General features: G+C 47.3%; 1 protein-coding gene across 1 annotated transcript in view; it reads right to left on the bottom strand.

Annotated features, from left to right (window-relative positions):
• Ppfibp2 (PPFIA binding protein 2) overlaps window positions 1-22,062 on the bottom strand; it is a 147,216-nt gene that overhangs the window by 101,425 nt on the left and 23,729 nt on the right. The window contains exon 2 of the mRNA XM_051149173.1: window positions 3,115-3,214. Coding sequence (XP_051005130.1) covers window positions 3,115-3,178 — 64 coding nt within the window. The 5' untranslated portion in view covers window positions 3,179-3,214. The remainder of the gene's footprint in view (window positions 1-3,114; window positions 3,215-22,062) is intronic.

The following is a 22,062-nucleotide window of genomic DNA, read 5'->3' as shown; positions in this document are numbered from 1 at the left end:
CCAGTTGTGTTTGTTATCTGAGCATCAGTTTCCTTGTGTTTAAGTGGGACTAAGAACAGCTTCCACCTGAGGTGGGGGCTGCGTTAAGCACATAAAGTGTTTACACCAGTTCTTGGCATAGAGTAGATCCTATAAGATAAACACTAACACTCTGTCAAGACAAGGGCTTACTATGTAACTCAGGCTGACCTGAAACTTGTAATGATCCTCCTGCCTCAGCTTCCAAAGTGGTGAGATTACAGGTTATCTGGCTAAAATCTAAGCTCTTGGTAAATTAAGAGGTACAGAGAACCTATACCATGCTGAGTCTGACTGTGGAAGGCTACAGTCAGCTTCTCACTCCGGACGCTCCATCCCACCCACCTGGGTTTTACGGTGTCTTATGTAAGGCGTGCACATTCTTCCCCGGACTCACGCAGGCTCTGTAAGACTGACATATAGTCCTCATTGGTCTCTGCTTTCCTGGTTGCCCCCTTACAGACTGTCTCCCCCACAGAGCATCAGAGCACACCAGAGAACATAACTGACATCACATCCCTCCTCCCACGCCATCAGGATAACGGCTGAAGCTCTCCCCATACAGCCGGGCCATAATATGATTTGTCTCTTCTTCGTCTGGGGCTGTGTCCCTTTTCCTTCCCCTGGCTTAATCAACTTTTAGCTATGTACACGGACTCTCTCCAGCCCTTGGAGCTTTCTGTCACCTCTCCTGGGAAGCTTTTCTCCAGATCCCCTCACATTTCCAATAAAATGTCACCAGATCAAAAGGCCTCCCCTGGCTTTATTTCATGCAGGATTCCCTATCACTCAGTCCTCTTGACTTGTTTATATTTTTTTGAGCGTGTGTGTGTGTGTGTGTGTGTGTGTGTGTCTGTGTGTCTCTGTGTTGTATATATATGTATGTGTGTGTGCTGTGTGTATGTATACATGTGTGTTGTGTGTGTTATGTATGCATGTGTTGTGTGTGTATGCATGTGTATGTATGTATGTGTCTGTGTATGTATTTTTATGTATACATGTATATATGTATGCATGTGTTATGTATGTGTATATATATGTGTGTGTGTGCATCTTTGCACGTATGTGTTTATGTACACATATGTATGTATGTATATGTGTGTGTGCGCGCTCACGCACATGTGCGTCTGTGTCCAAAGGACAATCCTTTTATCATTCCTTTGATGCTGTACATCTGATGTTTGAGACAGGTCTCTACTTGGCCTGGAACTCACTGATTAAGAGAGAATGACTATTAATGAAGCCAGGGATCCTCCTACCTCTGCTTCCCCGATGCTGGAGTTAATAAGCAAGGATCACCTCACCTGGCTATTTTACATGGTTCTGGGACTGAACTTCAGTCTGCACTTTACCCTACACAAGGCTTTAGGAGGCAGCTGATTCATCCTTCAAAAAGTCGACACTGTCAAGACATCAGCTGTTGTGCTTTTGAGCAGAGATGGGGACTGAATGTAGGACCTTGTACAAGCCAGACAAGTGCTCTGCTACTCCGCTGCATCCCTAGCTCCTACGCAATGATTCGACAGAATTCCAGCCATAATCCCAGTAAGTTGTCCTCTGTGTTTAGACAAACTGATTCTGAAGGGGAGAGAGAGATGTGAGGTGGGAAGGGAGCAAGAGCTCAAGGCCCAGGGTAGCCAACATTATGTAATGAACAAAGAGCTAGCTTTAAGGCTTACCATAGAGCCTCAGTAATAAGCATGACGCTGGCAAAAGAACCAAACAGAGACCTCAAAAATAGTCCTATGTAATTCCTGGTAATAATCTTTGACGAAGAAACAAAAGGAATACAGTGAGAAACAGTCATCATCTCATTCCTCCCTCACAACCGTCTGTGAGTCCTGGCAGGGGCTCAGTCCTCAGGCCAGGGCTCAGATGTACTGACCTGTCAGCCACAGCCTGACCCTGTGGCTTTTATCTCAGTACACGTGAGGACAGCTAGATCAAGCGTTGGAAGTGCACTGCTAGGAAATCCGCCCTCCTGATGGTGTCTTCTCACTAAATTATCACAAAACCGAACTGAGAACAGGACATCCCCAACCATGGAGACTTAGAAAAGCAGACAGTGGTCACAGCCTTTCAAGGACACCCCCTGCTCGTGGAGAGACTGAGAGCCTGCCAGATGACAGCTCGGCTGAGTTACAGCGGAACCTGTAACATGAGGAAGCTGTGGGAGACACAGAGCCTCCCTCACCCGAGGCTCCGACTCCCAGAACCCTCCATGACTCAGATGTGTTTCTGCAATGGGAAGAAGCAAACAACAGGAAGGGAGACGTATCACATGTACTGAGCACGTCCTACCGTCGAGCCCCACTCAGCCTTCCTCCTGTGAGGAGCAAAGCCATGAAGCGCCACACTCAGTCTGTAAAAAAGGGGCACTGAAGTGGGTCTGCTAAGGACAGAAGAAAGAAGACCCAGGACCCTCTGGTAAGGTTTGCAGTAACAGCTTTGTTACACCGAGTATGGCTTCCCGATTGCTCCCATCAAGGAACCCATCACCCAGAATGGCACACTGGTCATCTTCCCCAAGCATCCACAATTAGACCGTAACCTTCCCAAAGTCCCTCCTGACTAATGCAAATATTAAAACCAAACACTCACGGTGAACTTAAAAAAAAAAAAAAACAAAACAAAACAAAAAACCGATAGGAGAAAAAGAATGCTGTAATCATGGTGTGAATCAGAGTTGCCTGCCCGCTCCTGAGCACACTGGATGACAGCTAGGGAAACCCTGAGCAGGCACTGATTAGGGAACAAAGTCGGCTCAATTTCAAGCGTCAGTTCCACAGTAATAAGGCATGATGCGCTCTGAAAATTTTACAACAGAATCGATCTCATTGCACCCAAACTGCCTCACGGCCAGCATCCAAACTGTGGTAGCGCTGTGCCAGAGGCACTGGTACACCCACCCAGCTCAACAGAGATGCCGAGGTTATTACACCAGTACAGCAGAGTTCCATAAAGGGGGTGGGGGGGGCGCGGAGATGTACATTAAACTACTACATAAATGATAGTTTCACAGAGGGCTTTTCCTTATGCCAACAAAAGGTCTCGAGATGGGGTTACGGGCCACTGGTCCTAAGAACCCAAGTTCACCTGCAATGATGCCATCCATCTGCTCCAGCGCAGCTTCCAGCATGTGACTAGCATCAGAAGTCATGGCTCCTTTTATCTGCTTAGTCTCCTCCTGCTGTTACTGAAAATGCAAACACAGAACAAAGGAGAAATTACAGAAGTTAAGCACTATAATACATGCAAGACCATAAAAGTGTTTTAGATCCACCAGCATATATTTTCCAATGTTTAAAAAAGTAGCTTTGCTGAAGTATAATTGGCATACAATTGCATACATTTAATGTGTCCTGTCTGTTGAGTTTGGACATATCCAAAAACCTCTTGACACCACAACCAAAATAATGGTAGTAAGTATAGCAACTTTATAAGTTTGGTTCATTTATTTTGGGGCCAAGTGCAGTTACCATGAGTGAGATAGCTACTTTTCCACAAATGCTTAACTCGAACCTCTGACATATTCTCTGGTGCCTATGATTTGATCACTGCCCCTTGGCAGGATGGCCTTGTGGGCACACAGAGGAAGGGATGCAGGCTATCTGATGAGACTTGATAGGCTGTGGCCAGACGGTGGGGTAGTAGCCCACCCCGCAACCCCCAACAGAGGTCTAGGGGAGGGGAATAGGGCAGAAGAGGGAGGGAGGGTAGGAACGGGACCGTAAGAGTGAGGGGATAACAACTGGGATGTAATGTGGATAAGTTACAATAAATAGATTTTTTTTTTTTTTTTGGTTTTTCGAGACCGGGTTTCTCTGTGTAGCCTTGGCCATCCTAGACTCACTTTGTAGACTAGGCTGGCCTCGAACTCACAGCAATCTGCCTGCCTCTGCCTCCTGAGTGCTGGGATTAAAGGCGTGCGCCACCACGCCCGGCAAATAAAATATTTTTAAAGGAATTCAGGCCAGGAGCTTGGCAGTGGTGGCACATGCCTTTAAGCAGCACTCAGGAGGGAGAGGCAGGCGGATCTCTGAGTTAGAGGCCAGCCTGGTCTATGTAGTAAGTTCCAGGACAGGCAGGGCTATACAGAGAATCCCTGTATCAAAAAACCAAAGGAGAGGGGGCAAAGAATCCAGGCCAGGGGCCAATGAGATGGCTCAGCAGTTAAGAGCATCTGTTGCTCTTCCACAGGTCCTGTGTTGGTTCCAGCACCCCCACAGCAGCTCACCACTCTCTGTAACTCTAGTTCCAGAATATCCGATGCCCCCTTTTTGGCCTCTGCAAGCACAGACATACGTGCAGATAAAATATGCATGCACATAAAATAAAAATAAAATCTTTTTAAATTCCAGGCCAGGGCTAGCAAGGTAGCTTAGCAGGGAAAGTGACTGCTGTGCAGTCCCAATAACCTTAGTTCAATCCTCACAACCGTGTAGAGGTGGAAGGAGAAAACAGAGGCAAAAGTTGGCCTCTGACCTCCACACACGTGCTGTGGCACACACACAAAGAGAATAGCAACAGTGGTGAACATGATGATGGGGCAGAGGGATCCCAGTAGTGGGTATTTAGTTCCCAGCATCTCCACACCCTCGCCCTCCTCGTAAGAATATTTTACCATAAATATTCTTGTGCATTCAAGTTTTATAACAAGGAGCCACCAGTTCAAAACAAATAGCCAAAACACTAAGAACGTAACATTTATATAACTCCTGATTGTGTCATGGTTCTTCTAAGGTAATCTATGTTTAATAATATAAATGTATATGTAAAAATTTTTAATTAAAAATTTTTTATTTAATTTAAAAAGGGGGGGCTACCTGTTGACACAGAATCTCCAATGGCAGCAAAACAGTTGTTAGACCTCTCAGTGCTGACAGTCAAGGCTCCAGAAGCTCTAACAACCACTGAGGAAGGCCCTACCGCCTCGTTGTCACATGTGCCCCTTACACACAGTCCTTCCCTTGGACGTATGTGATCCTGGATAAAATGCTGCAGCTGTCACTTTCCTTTCTCCAAATGACCAGTGAGCCCCACCTAGGAGGGTCACATTTACAAAGACGGGGACAGCTATCCCAAGGACACTGTCTCTGACCATCTTACCTGTTTACCCAATGGCAATCCAGGGTAAGTCCCAGCCTCTGCAGGCTCAAGATCACCTCCCAGGATGCACAGCCCAGCCCTTCCTAATGCTCAATCTCTACTCAGGGCCCATCGCTAGGGATGGCAGACGTCCTCCCCTTACTCCCATCCTCCAAACCCAGGGCAACTACTTCCATCTCTGGACAATTTTGCCTCTGAGGAAGGCACTGAGGCTAAGCTGCCCTTCTTGCTGCCTCCTCTCATGGCTCCTGCTTCTCACCTCCCTGGATGACAGAGAAGGTCTTACAACAGCATTTGTCAGCCTAAAAAGATACTGAGCTCATGTCTGTAAACCGGGAGCAGGAGTCATTGTTTATTTGCTCATTCAGCAAAGCCTACGCGTGTGCCTAATGTGCATCAGTACTTTGAATGACCCAGGCATGGTTCCCACGCCCGGGCATGAAATAGATGGTTATGAGGGGGCTCCACTTGCTTCCCCTGTGACGCGGAATCCCTGGAGGAAATTAGGCACCACAAGGAGTCACTCAGGAGACGGAATAGTTAAGGAATATAAGGCCACAAAGAACTAGGCTGAGTCCGGGCCCAGATCTACCATTTACTCTTTACTGTGTGTTACCTGAGCCTTGGTTTCCTCAACTGCAAAGTGAGGACAACAGCATCTAACTCACAAGATTGGTGTCCGGACCAGAGGGTCAGGAAAATCATACTGAGCGCTCCTTGCATACAATAAGGTCTGGATTTGCTGTTCTGCTTTTAGAGTGGGGGGAAACCTCTAGACATACATTTGCCAGACCAGTTCACAAGGTGAGATTTGAAGTGAAAATGCAGCGGGGCAGGGAGAAAGAACCCAGCTACACTCAGAGGCTGGCTCCTCTGCAGGGGCGCATGACAAAGTAAGAAGGTCACTTTGTACACGGACGGGAAAGCAGTACTCCACAGTGGTAAGTGCCAAGGAAGGTTCAGAAGCCAAGGGCACTGGGCTAGGGATAGGAGAGGGATAGGAGCGTGGGGCAGTCAGGGGTGGGTGGGTGGGGTCTGTCGAGAGTCAAGAATCACTGCACAGCTACCTTAAGGGAATAAGAATAGTCACTCACAGAGGGGACCAAGGGACCTTATCAGTACTTCAAGGCCCTCATAGGGGCTATACACTTTGAAACAAGGGCCAGAGCTCCCAAGAGGCAGCAAAGTGGTCTAGGCTGGCCCCAGAGTGTGGCATTATTGGAATCTGAAAGGGAAGCAAGCTTGGGTGAAGGGAGGCAGTAGAAGCACAGCTTGTCCAGCCGTGGGGACCCTGAAATCTTACACACTTTCCTCAAAACCATTGCACTGTTCCCCGAAAAAAAAAAGGGTTGCAGTCCTTCCCATGACCTGTGACAACAGTGCCACCAGGCCAGCCTGGCACTGCTCTTCCCATAGCACTGGCCTCCCATCTGCTCCCCAAACTCTCTAAGACCATGTCCTCCCCAGCCAGTGGCCACCTGCCATCTTCTCTGCTCCTGAGTTCGCTCCTGGGCTTCCCGCAAAACTAGTTTACTCGCCTCCTTAGGTCTCAGAGAGGCCTTCTCTGGACATCACTTCTGAGGTACGTGGGTCCTAAGCATCTTATCCATCTATGCGTCCACTCCCTGCTACCTTCCCAGTGAAACGAGGGACTCCGTCAACCCTTCCTACCCTTGTCGTCTCAGGGCCTTGCAGGGTGCCTGACGTAAGCAGTTTCTAAGTAAATTCTTGTGAGAAAATAATGACTCCAGGTAGCCTTCATCCCCTGAACTCTGCTGTGCTTGGCACTGGGGACGTATTTTGATAGCTGCTCCCATGGGCCAGATAGTCTGCTGGAAAAGACAGAAACGCCAGCAAATGCTTATGGCATACTATGAGGCATACCGATAGAGGCAGCCTCATTCAGTCTTGACAGAAGAGTAGAGAACGGTCTTGCAGGCAGAGGGGGCGTGCATGAGGCAGGAAGGCAGGTAAGGGCAGGACATAGTTGGCTAGAGTCAAAATGATTGAGCGTATGTAGGAGCAGCCAGCCATTGTCAATGAATCAGAGCCTTTTATTGACTCCGTAAGCAGGATCTGTGCAGTTTAATAAGAGGAGCCTAAGAACCTTTACTTCACGGCTCTGAACACCAACATGGAACATACAAATGGTCTCAGATGGAAATAGAGTGCAGGTTTTTAAGGGAAAAAATCTCGTATTTTAGCAGGCAGGCAGGTTCCCCTGATGAGTTGCAGTTGGCCTACACTGAGGCCTGGGACCAGGGTGAAAATTGATGGGGTCAGCTCCAAGGGTTTATGATATGTACCCCTGCAACAGAGAGGCCTTAAAAGAACAACCTGGACTGTCTGCCCAGTGATGAGTTCGAACTTGGCAAAGGGCATGATGGGTGGACCCTGGGAGCCCGCAGAAAGAGGAGGATGAGTCAAAGGTGTATCCTTGCCACAACCCAGGAACTGCAGCAGGGACACTGGGGAAGCTGCTCCAGGCAGAGCTGATGAGCTCACTTCTAGGAGGTTAACAGCAGGACACGTGGGTAATGCTAGGCTGCTGCCAGCTCTGTCACAGTGCTACTGTGAGACATCACGGTGTCAGGTGTACAAGGGACAACATGCCACAGGAGCCTCCTCCCAACTGTGTGAACACAGACAATGATACTCAATCAAGGAAGGCAGGAGGTCTCCAGCCCCTCCCCTGCTGAGTGCTAACAGCCACTCTCCCACTTCCTAAGATAGACTTTGCGTTAGCCAAAATACACAATGGAGCAGCCTTTGCTTTAAGAATCTTAGGTTTAAAAAAAAAAAAAAAAAAAAAAAAAAGAAAAGCTTTACTTTTCACACTTAGGACATTAAATGTATATGGTTTTCCCACACCCAATGTTTAATTTTCTGTGAACTGCAAAGGGTACTCTAATTCAATTCAATTTTAACACTATATAGCAGAGCTTGTCTCAGAACCCACACGCTGAAGGCTCAGTCCCACAGGCTGGCCCCACACCAGATGCCACTGAAAAGTTCAGGCCTCTGCACTGACTGGCTACAAAACAAGGGATCTGTAACCCCTTCCTCAGATTTGATCATCTCCTAGACTGCTCATAAAACTTAGACTCATATTTTGCAAAGGGTTAAGTGTAGGGTTAAGAGTTGGAACCCATGGGGCTGGAGAGATGGCTCAGCAGTTAAGAGTGCTTACTGCTCTCACAGAGGATCTGGGTTCAGTACCTCCAGTTCCAGGAGACCCAATCAGTGCCTTATCTAACTTGCACGCACATGGTAAGTACACATACATACACTCAGGTGTGTGTATACACACACACACACACACACACACACACCACACACATGTGCGCGCACACACACCACACATATACACGAACCACACGCGCGCGCGCACACACACGTGCACGCACACACACATTTAAAGTTAGTTCTAACCCTCCAGTCTCCTAGTTGGTTCCTTTGATCACCAGCCTTCCTTCTCTGGGAGTCACATTATCAGCACGAACCCAGATAGATTGCTGGAGGTTTATTGTAAACAACAAAAGCTATTCTGTATATTCCTCTTGTTGTTTTAAAAGAAAATCCCAACTGTTCCATTTTACCAATGAAGACTCAGGAGCCAGATGCTGGGGTGAAAACCTGCAAGCTCAGAAAGGCAGAGAAAGCACCCAGCTGACTTTCCTACTCAGCTCACATCCTGATGGAAAAGGGCCAAAAGGCTCACTAGCCACATGACAGCCCAGGAGGAAAGGCCTAAAAAACCCAAGGCATCCCTGCTTGGATCTATGACATCCTAGCCACAGGTTTTGTTTTAGTGTACAGCACCAGGCTTGAACTCCCTCTTGTGGAGCAGGCTTTAACTCCAATTGGAAGGCTGGTGGTCGTACCCGTAACAGCTGAGCCACTGTCACACAAACAGGCACATCCTACCTGGCATGTTGGTGTTTTCACATGCAGGGTCCACAGGCCAGCAGGAATGTTGCTGACAGTGCCTCGAACAATACAGAAGCTAGCTGCAAGAGTGGATATTTCTATTTCTAGTTCACTCCCAGCTTAATGTCTCCATGTCCTGTTGGCAAAGCATGCATACGCAGTGTCTTCAGCAATAGAGACTTACCGTCTAGTTCTGACACACCACCAGCAGCAGCAGCAGGATTAGCTTTTATGATTTGTGGGGCCTCGGGGGGGCTTTCCTGATCTACAACCCACAGTAAAGTAGCCCACTCATAGCATTGCGTTTTTTATTCGGTATCCTTATAGCCTCTGGGGGTGTCCTTTCCCACCCTAGTAAGGTGCCTTTTGGCTTTTAACTCTTTAGCTGCTGGTTTTGTTGTTCTTGTTTTGAGACAGGGTTTCTCTGTGTAGCCTTGGCCATCCTGGACTCACTTTGTAGACCAGGCTGGCCTCGAACTCACAGTGATCCGCCTGCCTCTGCCTCCCGAGTGCTGAGATTAAAGGCGTGCGCCACCACGCCCGGCTTTAGCTGCTGTTTTAACAACCTGTTTTTTCCTTTTAATTAACCCAGCCCTGGTAGGATTATAAAATAGGTAGAAGTACCATTGTACCTGTCTCTTCAATGGCTTTCCAAATCTGCAAGGTGAGCACCATGTCTATATAACAAAACCTTCTCTAAAGCATGGGTAGGACAAGGCAACATCTGAACCACCACATAACAAAGATGACCTTGCCGAAGCACTCTGAAAGTCTGTTCTCCTCTGTTCTGAGCAAGTGTTAGCTGATCCCAGAAGTTCACAACTAAGAAGATACGCAGGTCAAACATAAGGTCTAAGACAGCATGGAAAGGTACTGCCCATTGCTTCCTCTACAGATCAAGGTTGGGTACATAGCATGGATAGGAGGCGCTAGCTTAATTAGCTCCTGTAATCCTCAGCCATCCTCTCTGGGCCATTACGGTTCCATATCCAGGAGCTCTTCCACGGAGCCTCCCTACATACACAATAAACTCAATGGGCCTGATTTACTATGCTCCAATCTATGACCCAGAGTCAAAGAGAACCATGGTCTTGTCTCCTGGCAGTGCCTGCTTGTTTTTTGGGTCAGGCAGGCCTGCCTGCATTTGCACTAACAGCTGGTTCCTCCCCAATTACCATACCTAGCTGCTGGAGGAATTCCCAGCTGGTAAAACCATCTCCACCTCTAGCATAACCTTTCCTGGAGGGAAACGTGCCCTCCTTAGTCTAGGGGGACAATCACCCAGCCCTGGGAAAGGTTAGTTGGCTTACCCTGAACTGTTCATGCAAGTATATCTTCTGGTAACTGCTCCCCAGGCTTTAAAGCCTTCCAGAAGCTCCTTAGCCAAAGCACACAGTTTGGCTTTCTATCAATTTTGGTCTTAGGAATCTGACTAGATCCTGCCACATCTGTCTTTGAGGAACCAAAACAGACCTCTTCCTCGGCTTTACCTTTTGATTTTGTTTAAATTTTTTTAATTCACTTTACATCCCAATCATAGCCTCCTCCCTCCTTTCCTCCCTGTCCTATCCTCCCTCTCTTCCCTCATACCCCCTTCCCCTACTCTTCAGAAAAGGAGAGCCCCCTTCAACCCACCCCAACGCCTTTGTTTATCTCCTCGAGCTTACTCTTTTCTATCATGGACCCTCTTCACATGCCGGTCTAAGTTACTGAGATCTACCAAAGCCTTTCCTACTTCAAAAAGATCCTGCCCCACCAAAGAGCTCAGCGAAGCCACCAGAGCACCACACCAGCCTCACGGTCCCTGCTGGACCCATCTGTTAACTCCTCTGTAAACACAATTCTACTTGACTGAGTGAACCGGGCTTCAAACACTCGAGACACTGATAACCAAGTGCTCCTAATGACTCTTGACAAGCCCCTCCCTTGGGAACCAGTTTCCCTCCGACTTTCTCAGGTCACACAGCCTCTGCCTCAAGGAGGGAAGGGTAATTGTGTTACTCAGTTTTTCTGCCTCCACACCAGTTAGACTGTTCCCATCCACTCCCATGTCCCACAGTCTCAATGACAGGCTCTTTCATTGCTTGTTTAAAAGTCTCCTCAGATTCCAGCAGTTCCAGTGTTGAGTGTTCCTGGTCACCCTAGTTTCCTGACTACTGTTAAGGCCTCCATCCTTATGTTGGATCTCATATTTTCCCTCTTGTCCTGTAAAAAGTCAGACCCTCGGCGTATTTCCTGTTGCTTTTACCATGTTCTCCTCTTCCTCACTCTCTGAATCTTCCTTTGCGTTCCAAATTCTTGGACCCCAGGAAGGGCTTTTGAGCATGGACCTAACATCTACTCTCTTTTCCTTCCAGTGCCCCAAGCCTTAAGAAGTGACAAGCCAACACCTCCATCTCATCTTGAAGTTGATCTAATTTACTTGGCAAATCATAGGCTAACACAGAGGATGCTGGCTCATCTCCCTTTCTCATTGCAATTCCTCCTTTATACAAACAACTTCCCGACTAAATATCTGCCTCAGATGCATTTCTAACTACATATAATAGAGGCCAAGTTACCTCTACCTCTGCTTGCCATCACTCTTGACTCTTGTGCTCTAACCTCAATGGCTGAAGGAGTTCCTCTGACCCTCAGCTGTTCTCAGGGCACCTCCATAGTCATGGAGAGGATCACACTCATCAGGTAGGCATGCCACCTCATATTACCTAGATGAAGACTGACACCCAGGGTTCACCCCACAGACACTCCCAATCCGGATGATTCAGCCTTAGTTGCATGTCTCACTACCATAGCAAGGACCCCGGCACTACTATCGTGGCACACAGGCACGCTGACACGTAACATACAGAAAAGAACAACTCTACTGGAATTTCCTCCACAGATGCTCCCCCATCAGGCTTCTCAGCCTCAGATGCAAGCTTTGTTACCCATAGCTGGGATGATGCACTCACTCCTCCCCAACTCATCTTTGGTTCTGTTGGGTCTCTGTTCAGGCACCAATTATACTGTGTGACAAAACTTTTCCTGGGGAGATGTAACACACACATCTACTGACTCCTGATTGTGAACCCACAACAGACCGAAGAACAGATACTACCATTGTCCAACTTAATGAAGCAATGACTTTTATTGGGGTTACTTACTCAAAGACGGCTGTATCACCAAGGCCCACCACAGCATGGGTGACAACTCACAAAAGCTGGGAGCCTGGAGCACACTGCTGAGCCTGCTGCAGGCAGATCAACAGGTCCTTTCCAAAGGATTCTGGTATAAGCCTCTTCCAGGCAGCTCAAGTGGTTTCTGCTGCTTCTAGGCAGCTGGTTTCTTCTTAGCAACTTTTCTCCTTTCAGTCTTCTTGGCAACTCAGCCTGAAAGCCTTACTGGCAGTTGGGCCCCCTGAGGGTCTTCTTTGCATCTGGGCTCTACTTACTCTGGCAGGAAGGGGCCTAGAGAATCTGGTCAGTTTCAGGGACCTCCTGGGGTTATTTTGAGCTTTTTTATTTTCCTGCTTAAGGAGCTTCCTGCAGGATAGAATGTTTATGTCTAGGAAGAAAACTGTTAAGACAGCAGGAGGCAACTTTTCCCTCAGCAGTGAGGTTCATTGGAGATGTATGGCTAATGTACAGAAAGCTCCAGAAGCAATGTGCTGAGGGGTATCCAGAGAGAATTAAAGTGAGCGGTGCATCTCAACGAGACACCAACTGATAGAGGCCAGGAACAACTGACAGAGACTAGGAAAGAGACGGTCAGAATGCAAGTCCAAAGAGGAAGTTGGGTGGCCTGTAAGCAGAGGGTGAGAAGGGGAACAGGCCACTTTCCCTACCGATGGGCAAAGGCTTGTTTGTTGTTATCATTTGCAAGAACGGCTTAACCACTCTCTAACAGCAACGTGCTGGCTACGACACAGACAACAGGGATCAACAACGTCGAGTGAAAGGAGTACAGAAGCACACTGCTCTCAATATGCCCAACGCAGTGACCTTAGCTATAATGGACACAGTTAGATCATACCATCAACACTTAGCACAGCCCTGCACTTGGCACAGATGAGCAGACATGCTTCTGACACCAAGAAATAGGTCCATCCTTGACCATAAAGATAAGGCAAGGTGCTCTGTTCAAGAAAGGGTGTGGTCCATTTATCATCTGCCTTTCCTTGTGCTCATAGGTCTCCGTGGATGACAGCTCTCTTTCTCGGTGAATATGACTAAGCGTGCAGCTCCTGCTAAGGCAAGACCTTATTTTCTCTTTCCTACTAGATGAGAAGAAATCGACCCTTGTACCTATGAAAGAGGCCAATGAGGAAAGAAGGATTATGTTCTAGAATAGCAACCTGTGATGATGACACCAGGATCTCATGAGCTGCACAACACGAGACAACTGGACACCTTGAAGGTGAACAGGGTGTAGAGCAAATTGTGAACAGGGCTGGAGCTCCCTGGAACCCCTGCTCCTCAAGCCTGGGAAGCAGTTGAACTCAGCAACCATTCATGGTAGGCAAGATCTGCACCTGCCCTTACCCCAGGGCCATACAACTTCCATGATGTTTTGCCTCATCCCATACCCAGTCTCTCTCCAAATAGCCCAGAAATGATAAAGGAGTTCCACCATATCACAAGAATTTGAAATCATCTTCCTGTAACACACAGACCTCCCATAAACCACAGCTTCTCGTAAATGGTTACTATAAGAAATGGATTCTGCTCTCTCTGAGCTTGAGAGTCTACTTCTATAAAGGCCAAACAAACCATCTCTTTGGGAAAGGAAGAATAAGGAGCTGTTTAAGTGTGGAGGAGGAAAAGAAGAGGACAGAAGGAAATTCCTGGCAGTGCCTAAAACCTCAACCGCATCTGTGAAGCCCCTCAGATAGGCTGTGCAGCAGGACAGACTTCCGTTGACACCTAAGGCCCGGGACAGGCAAGGTAGCTCAGTAGGTAAAGAGCTTGCTGCACAAGGATGAGGAGCTGAGCTCCCATCCCCAGTGCCTTCCAGAAAAGAAAACCTGGGCACAGTGGTGCAGACTTGTAATTTCAGAGACATATAAGGGGAGACAAGAGGATCTAGAGAGCTCACTGGTCAGCCAGTCCAACAACCAGTGAACTCCCAAGTTCAGTGAGAGACCCTCTCGAAAAATAGCAAAGGCAGAGCGTAGTGGTACACACTTTTAATCTCAGCACTCAAGAGGCAGAGGTCAAGTGCATCTCTGTGAGTTCAAGGCCAGCCTGGTCTACATAGTGAGTTCCACTTCAGCCAGGGCTACATAGTGAGAGACTCTATTTAAAATTTAAAAAGAAACACTGGGCATGGTGGCACACGCCTTTAATCCCAGCACTCAGGAGGCAGAGGCAGACGGATCGATGTGAGTTCAAGTCCAGCCTGGTCTACAAAGCGAGTCTAGGACAGCCAAGGCTACATAGAGAGAAACCCTGTCTCGAAGAGAAAAAAAAAGTTTAAAAAGAAAAAAACCAATAAATAATTAAAGTGGAAATTGACAGAGGAAGATATCTTACATATACCTGTAGTCTTCAGGTGGACTCACAGGTGTATAGAGCTACACACACACACACACACACACACACACACACACACACACACACACAGAGGCGGAGAGACAGAAAGATAGAGACAGACATAGAAACAGACCTGAGCTCTTTCACATTTTGGCTGCGGGTTTTTATACAACTTATTCAGCTTCTCCGAGGCCCCGCTGTGTCATCTTCAAATCCATATAAAATGAATCTTACTGTTAGGGGCAAAGTAAACAAGGCCAACCTCAAGTAAACGTAGGCATCTGAACCTAAACATCTAATCTAGCTGCCCACAAAAACAACACAAGAATTTACTCCGGGAAACATAAGCCACGAGGACACAGAGCATGTGACAGGGATCACAGAGGGGATACCAGGGTTCCAGCTGTGCACCAAGCATGAGAAGCAGGCAGGCCCTCAGCTCTGGGAGAGATTTCTGCAGTAGTGAAGCTGAGAACACCAGAGGCATCTGAACACTGTAAGACGTTTATATAATTGGAGAAGAATTTGCTTAATTCAATGATAAGAAAAATAACAAAGAAATGCCACGGGGGGGGGGGCAGGGGGGGAGGGGAGGAAATCAGAGAACTCAGAGTCATCACAGTGAAATCCCACATTCCAATCCCACTGAAACTACACCGGGGACATGGGTGGATGGAAGTGCCAGTGGGGGTTATAGGGTAGAGCTGGAAGCACAGCAGAACCCTCATCCTTGGGGTTTCCACAGAACCCACAAATCACGAGGCTGATGACAAACAAGTAAAGGAGAGAAGTAGCAGAACATGCGACATTTTAGACATGAAAATGAAAACTATTAAAACACTTTCCGTGCCTGCATCTAAGGAAGAACAGTAGGAGTGCGCAGATCTGAGAGTGTCTGCTTTAACAAGCTATATGCTATTATTTGACTCTTTAGCTTGTGTGACTATATCATAATAATACAAATTTAAACAATCGGGGGGGGGGTGGGGAGATGGATGTCAGAAAGTGCATGCCATACAAGTATGGGGGGACCTGAATTCCGACTCCTCAAACCCACATAAAGAGAAAAGCCAAGAGTGGTGGTGCATGAAGTGTATGGGGACAGGGCGCTAGCTCCCTGGACTCGCTGGCTGGCCAGCTTAGACCAATGACTGAGCTGCAGGCCAATGAGAGGTCCTGTCTCAAATTTAAATGGATGGAACCTGAGGAACAACACCCTACACTGTCCTCTGGCCTCCACATATACACACATGTACATCCATGCACACACACACACACACACACACACACACACGGCTGGGGTACGACACTTGCCTAGCATGCTCATGGCCCTGGGTTTGAGCTTCAGGACTGAAAGTAAATATTTGCCTAGGCACAGCAGTGAACATCTTTCATCCTAGCACTTGGGAAGCAGAGGCAGGTGGATCTCTGAGTTGGAGACCAGTCTGATTTACACTGAGTTCCAGGGCAGTAAAAACCATATAGTGACACCGGTTTCAAGAAAATAAAAATAAATAAATAAATAATAAAAATTAAAAAAAAAAAAAAAAAAAAAAAAAAAACACCGAGAAAGACATGTGGTATGGCTGTCACAGGACCAACATTTAAGTGATGTGAGCCCCAGTTCTGCTTTATACTCTCTTCCTTTGTTGGGTAGGAACTTGTTAGTACTGGGATCAGAATTTATCCCACTTTATTGCATTTCATCCTCACACACCAGTTAGGACTTATTCTCCCTCTGTTAGATGAGAAAACAAACAAGATAACTGACCTAAGAATGAACGTTCTTCCTTCCTCCCCATTCCAGAGACAGGACCCACACAGGGGTTTTGAGCACACAGGGACAAGATAGGACTTAGTTAAAGGATTTACTGGGGCTGCTGCTCAGAAAATACACAGCCAGCGGGAAACAGCTGTGACCACAGGAAATCTGAACAAGAAGAGAAGGTAGCGTGGGCAGTGATGGCTGTAGGAGATGCCTGAAGTCCCAACCAAAGTCAGAGGTGAAGCCAGTTAAATTTCCTGACAGACTATACTCAAGCCTGAGAGAAAAGCTGAGTTTGCCTATGAGGTTCCAACCCAGAGTCTCTGGGAGAACAAAACTAGCAAAGTGCCACCCAACCAGGACACCTGGACTTCTAGGAAGGTGTGCTAAGAGGCCACCTGGAACTCTGAGTCATGTGTTCAGGGAAGTCTTGACAGCAGTTTGAGAGTCATCAACACAAAGTCGGTATTTAAAGCTATCAAACGAAATGGCTCATGAACTGGTACAGAGGAGAGGAAGGGAGTGCCTGGGATACCCCAGAGCATTCCAACACAGAGAGAAGAAAACGCAGCCAGGGAGATTCCAGACAAGATGCAGGAGGAGAGTGTTATCAGAGGGGCACATAAGAGACGGAACAGAATAACCAGGTGCACCCATGCTACTGTGGAAAGCTAGGCAGCATCTTTTCTCCAGGCTCCGGCCAGCGGTGAGCTCGTCTGCTCCCACAGCCTCAGCGGGCCCTCTATTACCTCACCCAGAGGATTACAAAATCTGCTCAACTGGTGGCTTCCCTCCCGGCAGCCCTTACACTGAAGACGCACCCACCTCAGGCATCCTCAGACTTTGATGTTTATCGGAATTGCTTGGATAGCTCACTGAGCTAGCTGAGCCCCAGCTTCCCTGGCATAGATGAGGACCCAGATTCTGCTGGGAACTTCTTAGGAGCTCAGCAGCACACACAGGACAGAATCTGTGGCTTTTTACCACGTGGACTCAAGCCTTGGCAGCCTCCTGCCCCATCCTAACTGAGTGCCTTGTTACTACTGGTGCAGTCCTGAATGTCTGACAATCTCACTGGCCTGTCTTTCTTTCCTGCTTTTATGCCACGGCAACATCTTCCCTGTTGAGCTCCAATCTTCCTCTCAAGCCAATAGTTCCAAGAAACTGAGCTCTATCTTGTCCACCGAAATGTGATTTATCTCTCCTAATCTCCTTAATCCTGAAGAAAAGATATGATAGTGACTATATGCCTTGCCTCTTCCCCTCCATCCTGATCATGTATCTGGACCTGGAACGCTGACTCGGTAATCCATGGAGAAGTGTTTATAGATTTACTCATTAAAACAAACCAACTCACTCATCGTCAGTATGACAGGTACAGGAGCTAGTGCCCACCTGCTCACCCCTAACATCCACCTCCCTCCCTCTATCTTCACACTGGGTGGCCCCAACAAATCACACTCTTAATGTTCCTCACCCCATCTCAGAGATGCCTGTGCTGTTACCCAGTCAGACACCTGGAGCCTTCCCTGAGTTTTCCCTTCTCTCTAGATCGGGTGGGTCACCAGGTCTGGAAAAGTCTTTTTCCTTGCCCATCCCCAAGCCTTGCCCTCACTGTCATGCCAGTGCCTCCAGTAATGGCACTGCCATGTAACTCGCCTATTTTAAAATGTTTTTGCTGTGTGTGAAACAAAAAGACAAAGGCGTGACATCGGGAATTGTCACCTAAAAGGTAAGGGGCACGCTCACACCCGTAGCTTGTTTCTCCACTCTGGAGAAAGTGGGCAGACAGCACTATACTAGTTATAGTGACCAGAGCAACGCTGGCAGGTGAGGCTACAAAACAGCTGGTATATTCAAGGTGACTACAAAAATCCTATTGCTCCAAGTCACTGGTGCCTTTCAGAAAAGGACATAGAGTCCACAGGCCAAGAAGTCAGGAGTGCCCACCTCCTCTGGCTCTATAGGAATCAGGAGATAAGACTAACCCACTGCCTTCTCAGTCAGGGCCAAAGGAGAGAGACATTTTCAGCAGAAGACTGGCAACTGAATTTTGTAATGTATATGCTGTGATGTGTGCTGACATCTTCTCAGATAGAGCATAAAAACAAACAAACAAGCAAATAAACAAAAAGCCAAAACCATCTCAAGAAGTTCTTCTCTAAAATCAAACCTACCCCTTCCACGTCTCACAGACTTGAGAGCGTCCTGAAGACAAGATCTCTCCTACTTGCCACCTGCCAACTAGGCTTACAAATTCTAAGTGATAAGCCTTTTAAAAAACTTATGCATAATTCTGGTCTAATTTTGTGTTTTAATTTGCTATCTCTTGTGTTTCCTTTAGTGTAAACCTTCCTAACACTGAGAAGCTTTAATACACTTCTTTCATGTTACAGTGCCCCCAACCAAAAAAATCATTTCGTTGCTACTTCATAACTGTAATTTTGCTACTGTTATGAATCATAGTGTAAATAAGTGATATGCAGGTATCTGACATGTGACCCCTGTAAAAGGGCCATTCCATCCCCAAATGTGTCATGGCCCACAGGTTGAGAACTGCTGCTTTAGACACAATGTAGTCACATAGTCTCAGTGACATGTTACAATTTTATACTATTTTCCTTCTAATCTATACCACAACTAAATCCCTTTTTCCTCTCTCTATGTCTGTCTGTCTGTGTGTAGGGAGGTGATGTGCGGTTTGGTGGGGGGATGTGGGTGTGTATGCTTGGTGTATGCACATGTATATGCAAGTAGGGCCATCAACACACAAGCCCATCCAAAGGACCAAGGATGTAGGATGCCTTCCAATTTCACTTCCCACCTTAGTTTTTTGAGACAGGATCTCTCCCTGAACCTGAAATTTGTCGTTTTGGGGACTATTCCATCTGGCCACTGAGCTCCTAGGATCCCTGCCCACCAGTTCTATGGGCAGTTATATACGGAGTGGCCATGCCCAGCTTCAACAGAACTGGTGCAGTGGACCTGCTCTCGGGTCCTCTTGCTTTCACAGAGAGCATTCTTACCCACTAAGCCTTTCCCTGCCCCCATATTCCTTTTTTAAATTGTTCTTGTATGTTTTGACACAGTCTAAGAATACAATCATCAATATGTTGGGTTTTCTTTTCTTTCTTTTTTTTTTCTTTTCCTTCATGGCTCTCAGACACTTTGTTAAAGAAATGTTATTCTATTTTTAGTGATAATACTAAAATTAGGCATAACACTCTATTAAATGCTTTATGGTTTTGCAGTTTGATGCATCAGATAACAGCATCTTTTCGTCTACATTTACAACAAATAATGCTTCTTAGATCCACAAGCTCCAACCCTTTCTATGTCCCTGTCTCAACCAGAGAACACTGCAGAAAGTAAGGCTTCCACCATCAGATTAAGGGAACAAAGCCTTAGGAAGGAGATTGAGGCAGGACAGAAAGGCAGGAAAATTTAATAGAACACGAAAGGGTTAAAAAGGGCTGGAATTGGTTTGGTCAGAGAGCTCAACAAGCTGATAAAAGCCAAAACTGCCCGCAGAGACAGTGTAATCTTCCTAAAGACATCCCAAACAAAGCCATTAAAAGCTGCAGACCGTGCTTACACAGGGCCTCATGTTTAACTGAGCTGGCATTCCTCTCTCCTCCCTGACTAAACAATGCACCCAGTAGAAACCACCTCAAATTCTTATCCACCAAAGAAAATCTTTCAGAAAAATAAGTAAATCAGATTCTATATTTGTTTACTTGGTTTTTAAACTTTGCTTAATCTATAAGCCTTGTTGTATAGCACATACTTTAAACCAGATAACTCAGAAGGCCACAGAATCATAGAGAAAACCAGTTTAAAGACACTTTAAACTAAGTCAGGACCCACGACTTAGGGGTACACACTAGCCTCTTCTTACGCATTTCTCCTGCTCTCTAAATTGTTATGTGTGAGTCTAAAGCATGTGCTATCTCTCACCTCTGTGGCAGAAACTCAGTAATTCTGCTTCATCCTGGCTCATCCTGTGGCCTAATTAAGGGTCTGCTTTTATATAGGTAGGAGACCCTAACGGGCAGGGCAGCTCTCCCCAGGCCACTGGCAGCAGCGCTGGGCCGCGCCTCCCCACTGAGGGTGACTGTCCCTGGGTCTTCCCTTCTTTCACTCTCAGCTGGCAGGTCACAAGCTCTGGGAACATTTCTTTCCTTCTCCCATCCCCCACCCTCCTGAGCTGTGTGTCTCCCCACCCCCCCCCACCCCCCCACACCCCCCCCATCAGAGCACTGCCTTCAAAATGACTGCAGTCTTCCTAACTGCTCTTTCAGTCTCCAGCTGCATCTACCACGACCACCACCCCAACCCTTCCCCGACAGCTGCGAGGAAGATGTGTCCCAGGAGTTTTCATAATGTTTCACAGCTTCCTGTCACCCAGGACATGAATGGCGGCCAGAGAAATGCAAGTACCCGTGGAGCATGTATCTTTGGTGAGACCACCTTAAAAGCCAGTTCTTTCTTTACCAGCTGTGTCCTTGGAAAACCTTTAACATCATGAGCCTCACCTTTGCTATTTAGAGGATGTAGGAGACACTGTGGGGTCACAGGGATTCGAACCTGTGCTCGGGAGCTCACAGACTCAGCAGCTACAGTATTCTCCTGGCCACACCTGGCTCTGGCCCTGAGCAATAGCCAAGCCACTGTCACCAGCTTGTTCCTGCTCTCAGAGGCAAGTCTCTCTCAGTATGGGACATTTTGTTAAGACCATCATTTCTCTCCTCTTCCAATATCTAATTTTAGCATCTTCCTCTCCAGGGGACCTCTCATAACCCCCACTCCATCCCACCACACACCTCTCCAGGGCACTTGCCACATTCTATGCAGACTTCTTGGGGTCTGTCTCTTGCCCTCAAGGGCAAGGCCATGTATCTGACCTTGGATCTCAGCTCATGGAACTGAGGAAATGAACAGACCACATGGATGCCTGCAGAAGGTAGCCTGAGGCTAACAGGAGGGGAAAAAAAATCCATTTATGAGCCTGCGAAACAAGTTACCAAGATGATGAGACAGGCATAGGACACGGATTCCCGTGCCTAAAGGGAGAAATGGAACAAAGAAAAGGGGCCACAGAACTGCCACAGAGAGGCTCCCAAGAGTGGCAGGCCAAGATACCCCTGCCTTCTGCCTGAGTCTGGGGCCTTGAGGCCATGTCAGGTCCTGACAAGCCCAGAGGTCACATGTTCTATAGGGTAAAAGCCTGATGAAGAGAGCAGCATAGTCTACCTGGCCTGAGACAGTCCCCCAGAGCTACAACCTCTGTGTCATAAACCTAGGACAAGGCCACAGGCACCAGGACCCCTGAAGAGAACACAACAAAGCATTCTCTGTGACAAAGGAGTCAACGCAGCACAGAAGCAGGAAGTCTGGAGAGTTGTCCCCAGAGATGCCGGCGCCCTTCGGTGGACATCTGGATCTAGTAAGAGTGAAGAGGGGGCTCTGTTTTTATCAGTGACAACACCACCTCATGTAGTCTAAGAAAAACTGACTAGGAGAAAATAAAAGAATGGCACTCAAAGTAAATGAAAAAGCTTGCTTCACTTGGTGCTCCAAATCTCATCTTCAGTAACTTCTAGCAAACACTAGGGCTTTACAGCATCAGAAACGCTTTTTTCTCACACATGGCTTGGAGCTCTGATGCAGCATAGTTCCCTTAGCATCTTCTCCTGTTGTGCCAGGCTGGCGGGCGGCACACAGTGG

Source organism: Acomys russatus, chromosome 7 (assembly GCF_903995435.1).
Source record: "Acomys russatus chromosome 7, mAcoRus1.1, whole genome shotgun sequence".
Taxonomy (NCBI): Eukaryota; Metazoa; Chordata; class Mammalia; order Rodentia; family Muridae; genus Acomys; species Acomys russatus.
The sequence above is the reverse complement of the archived record's forward strand: the minus strand, read 5'-3'. Positions and strand labels throughout refer to the sequence as shown.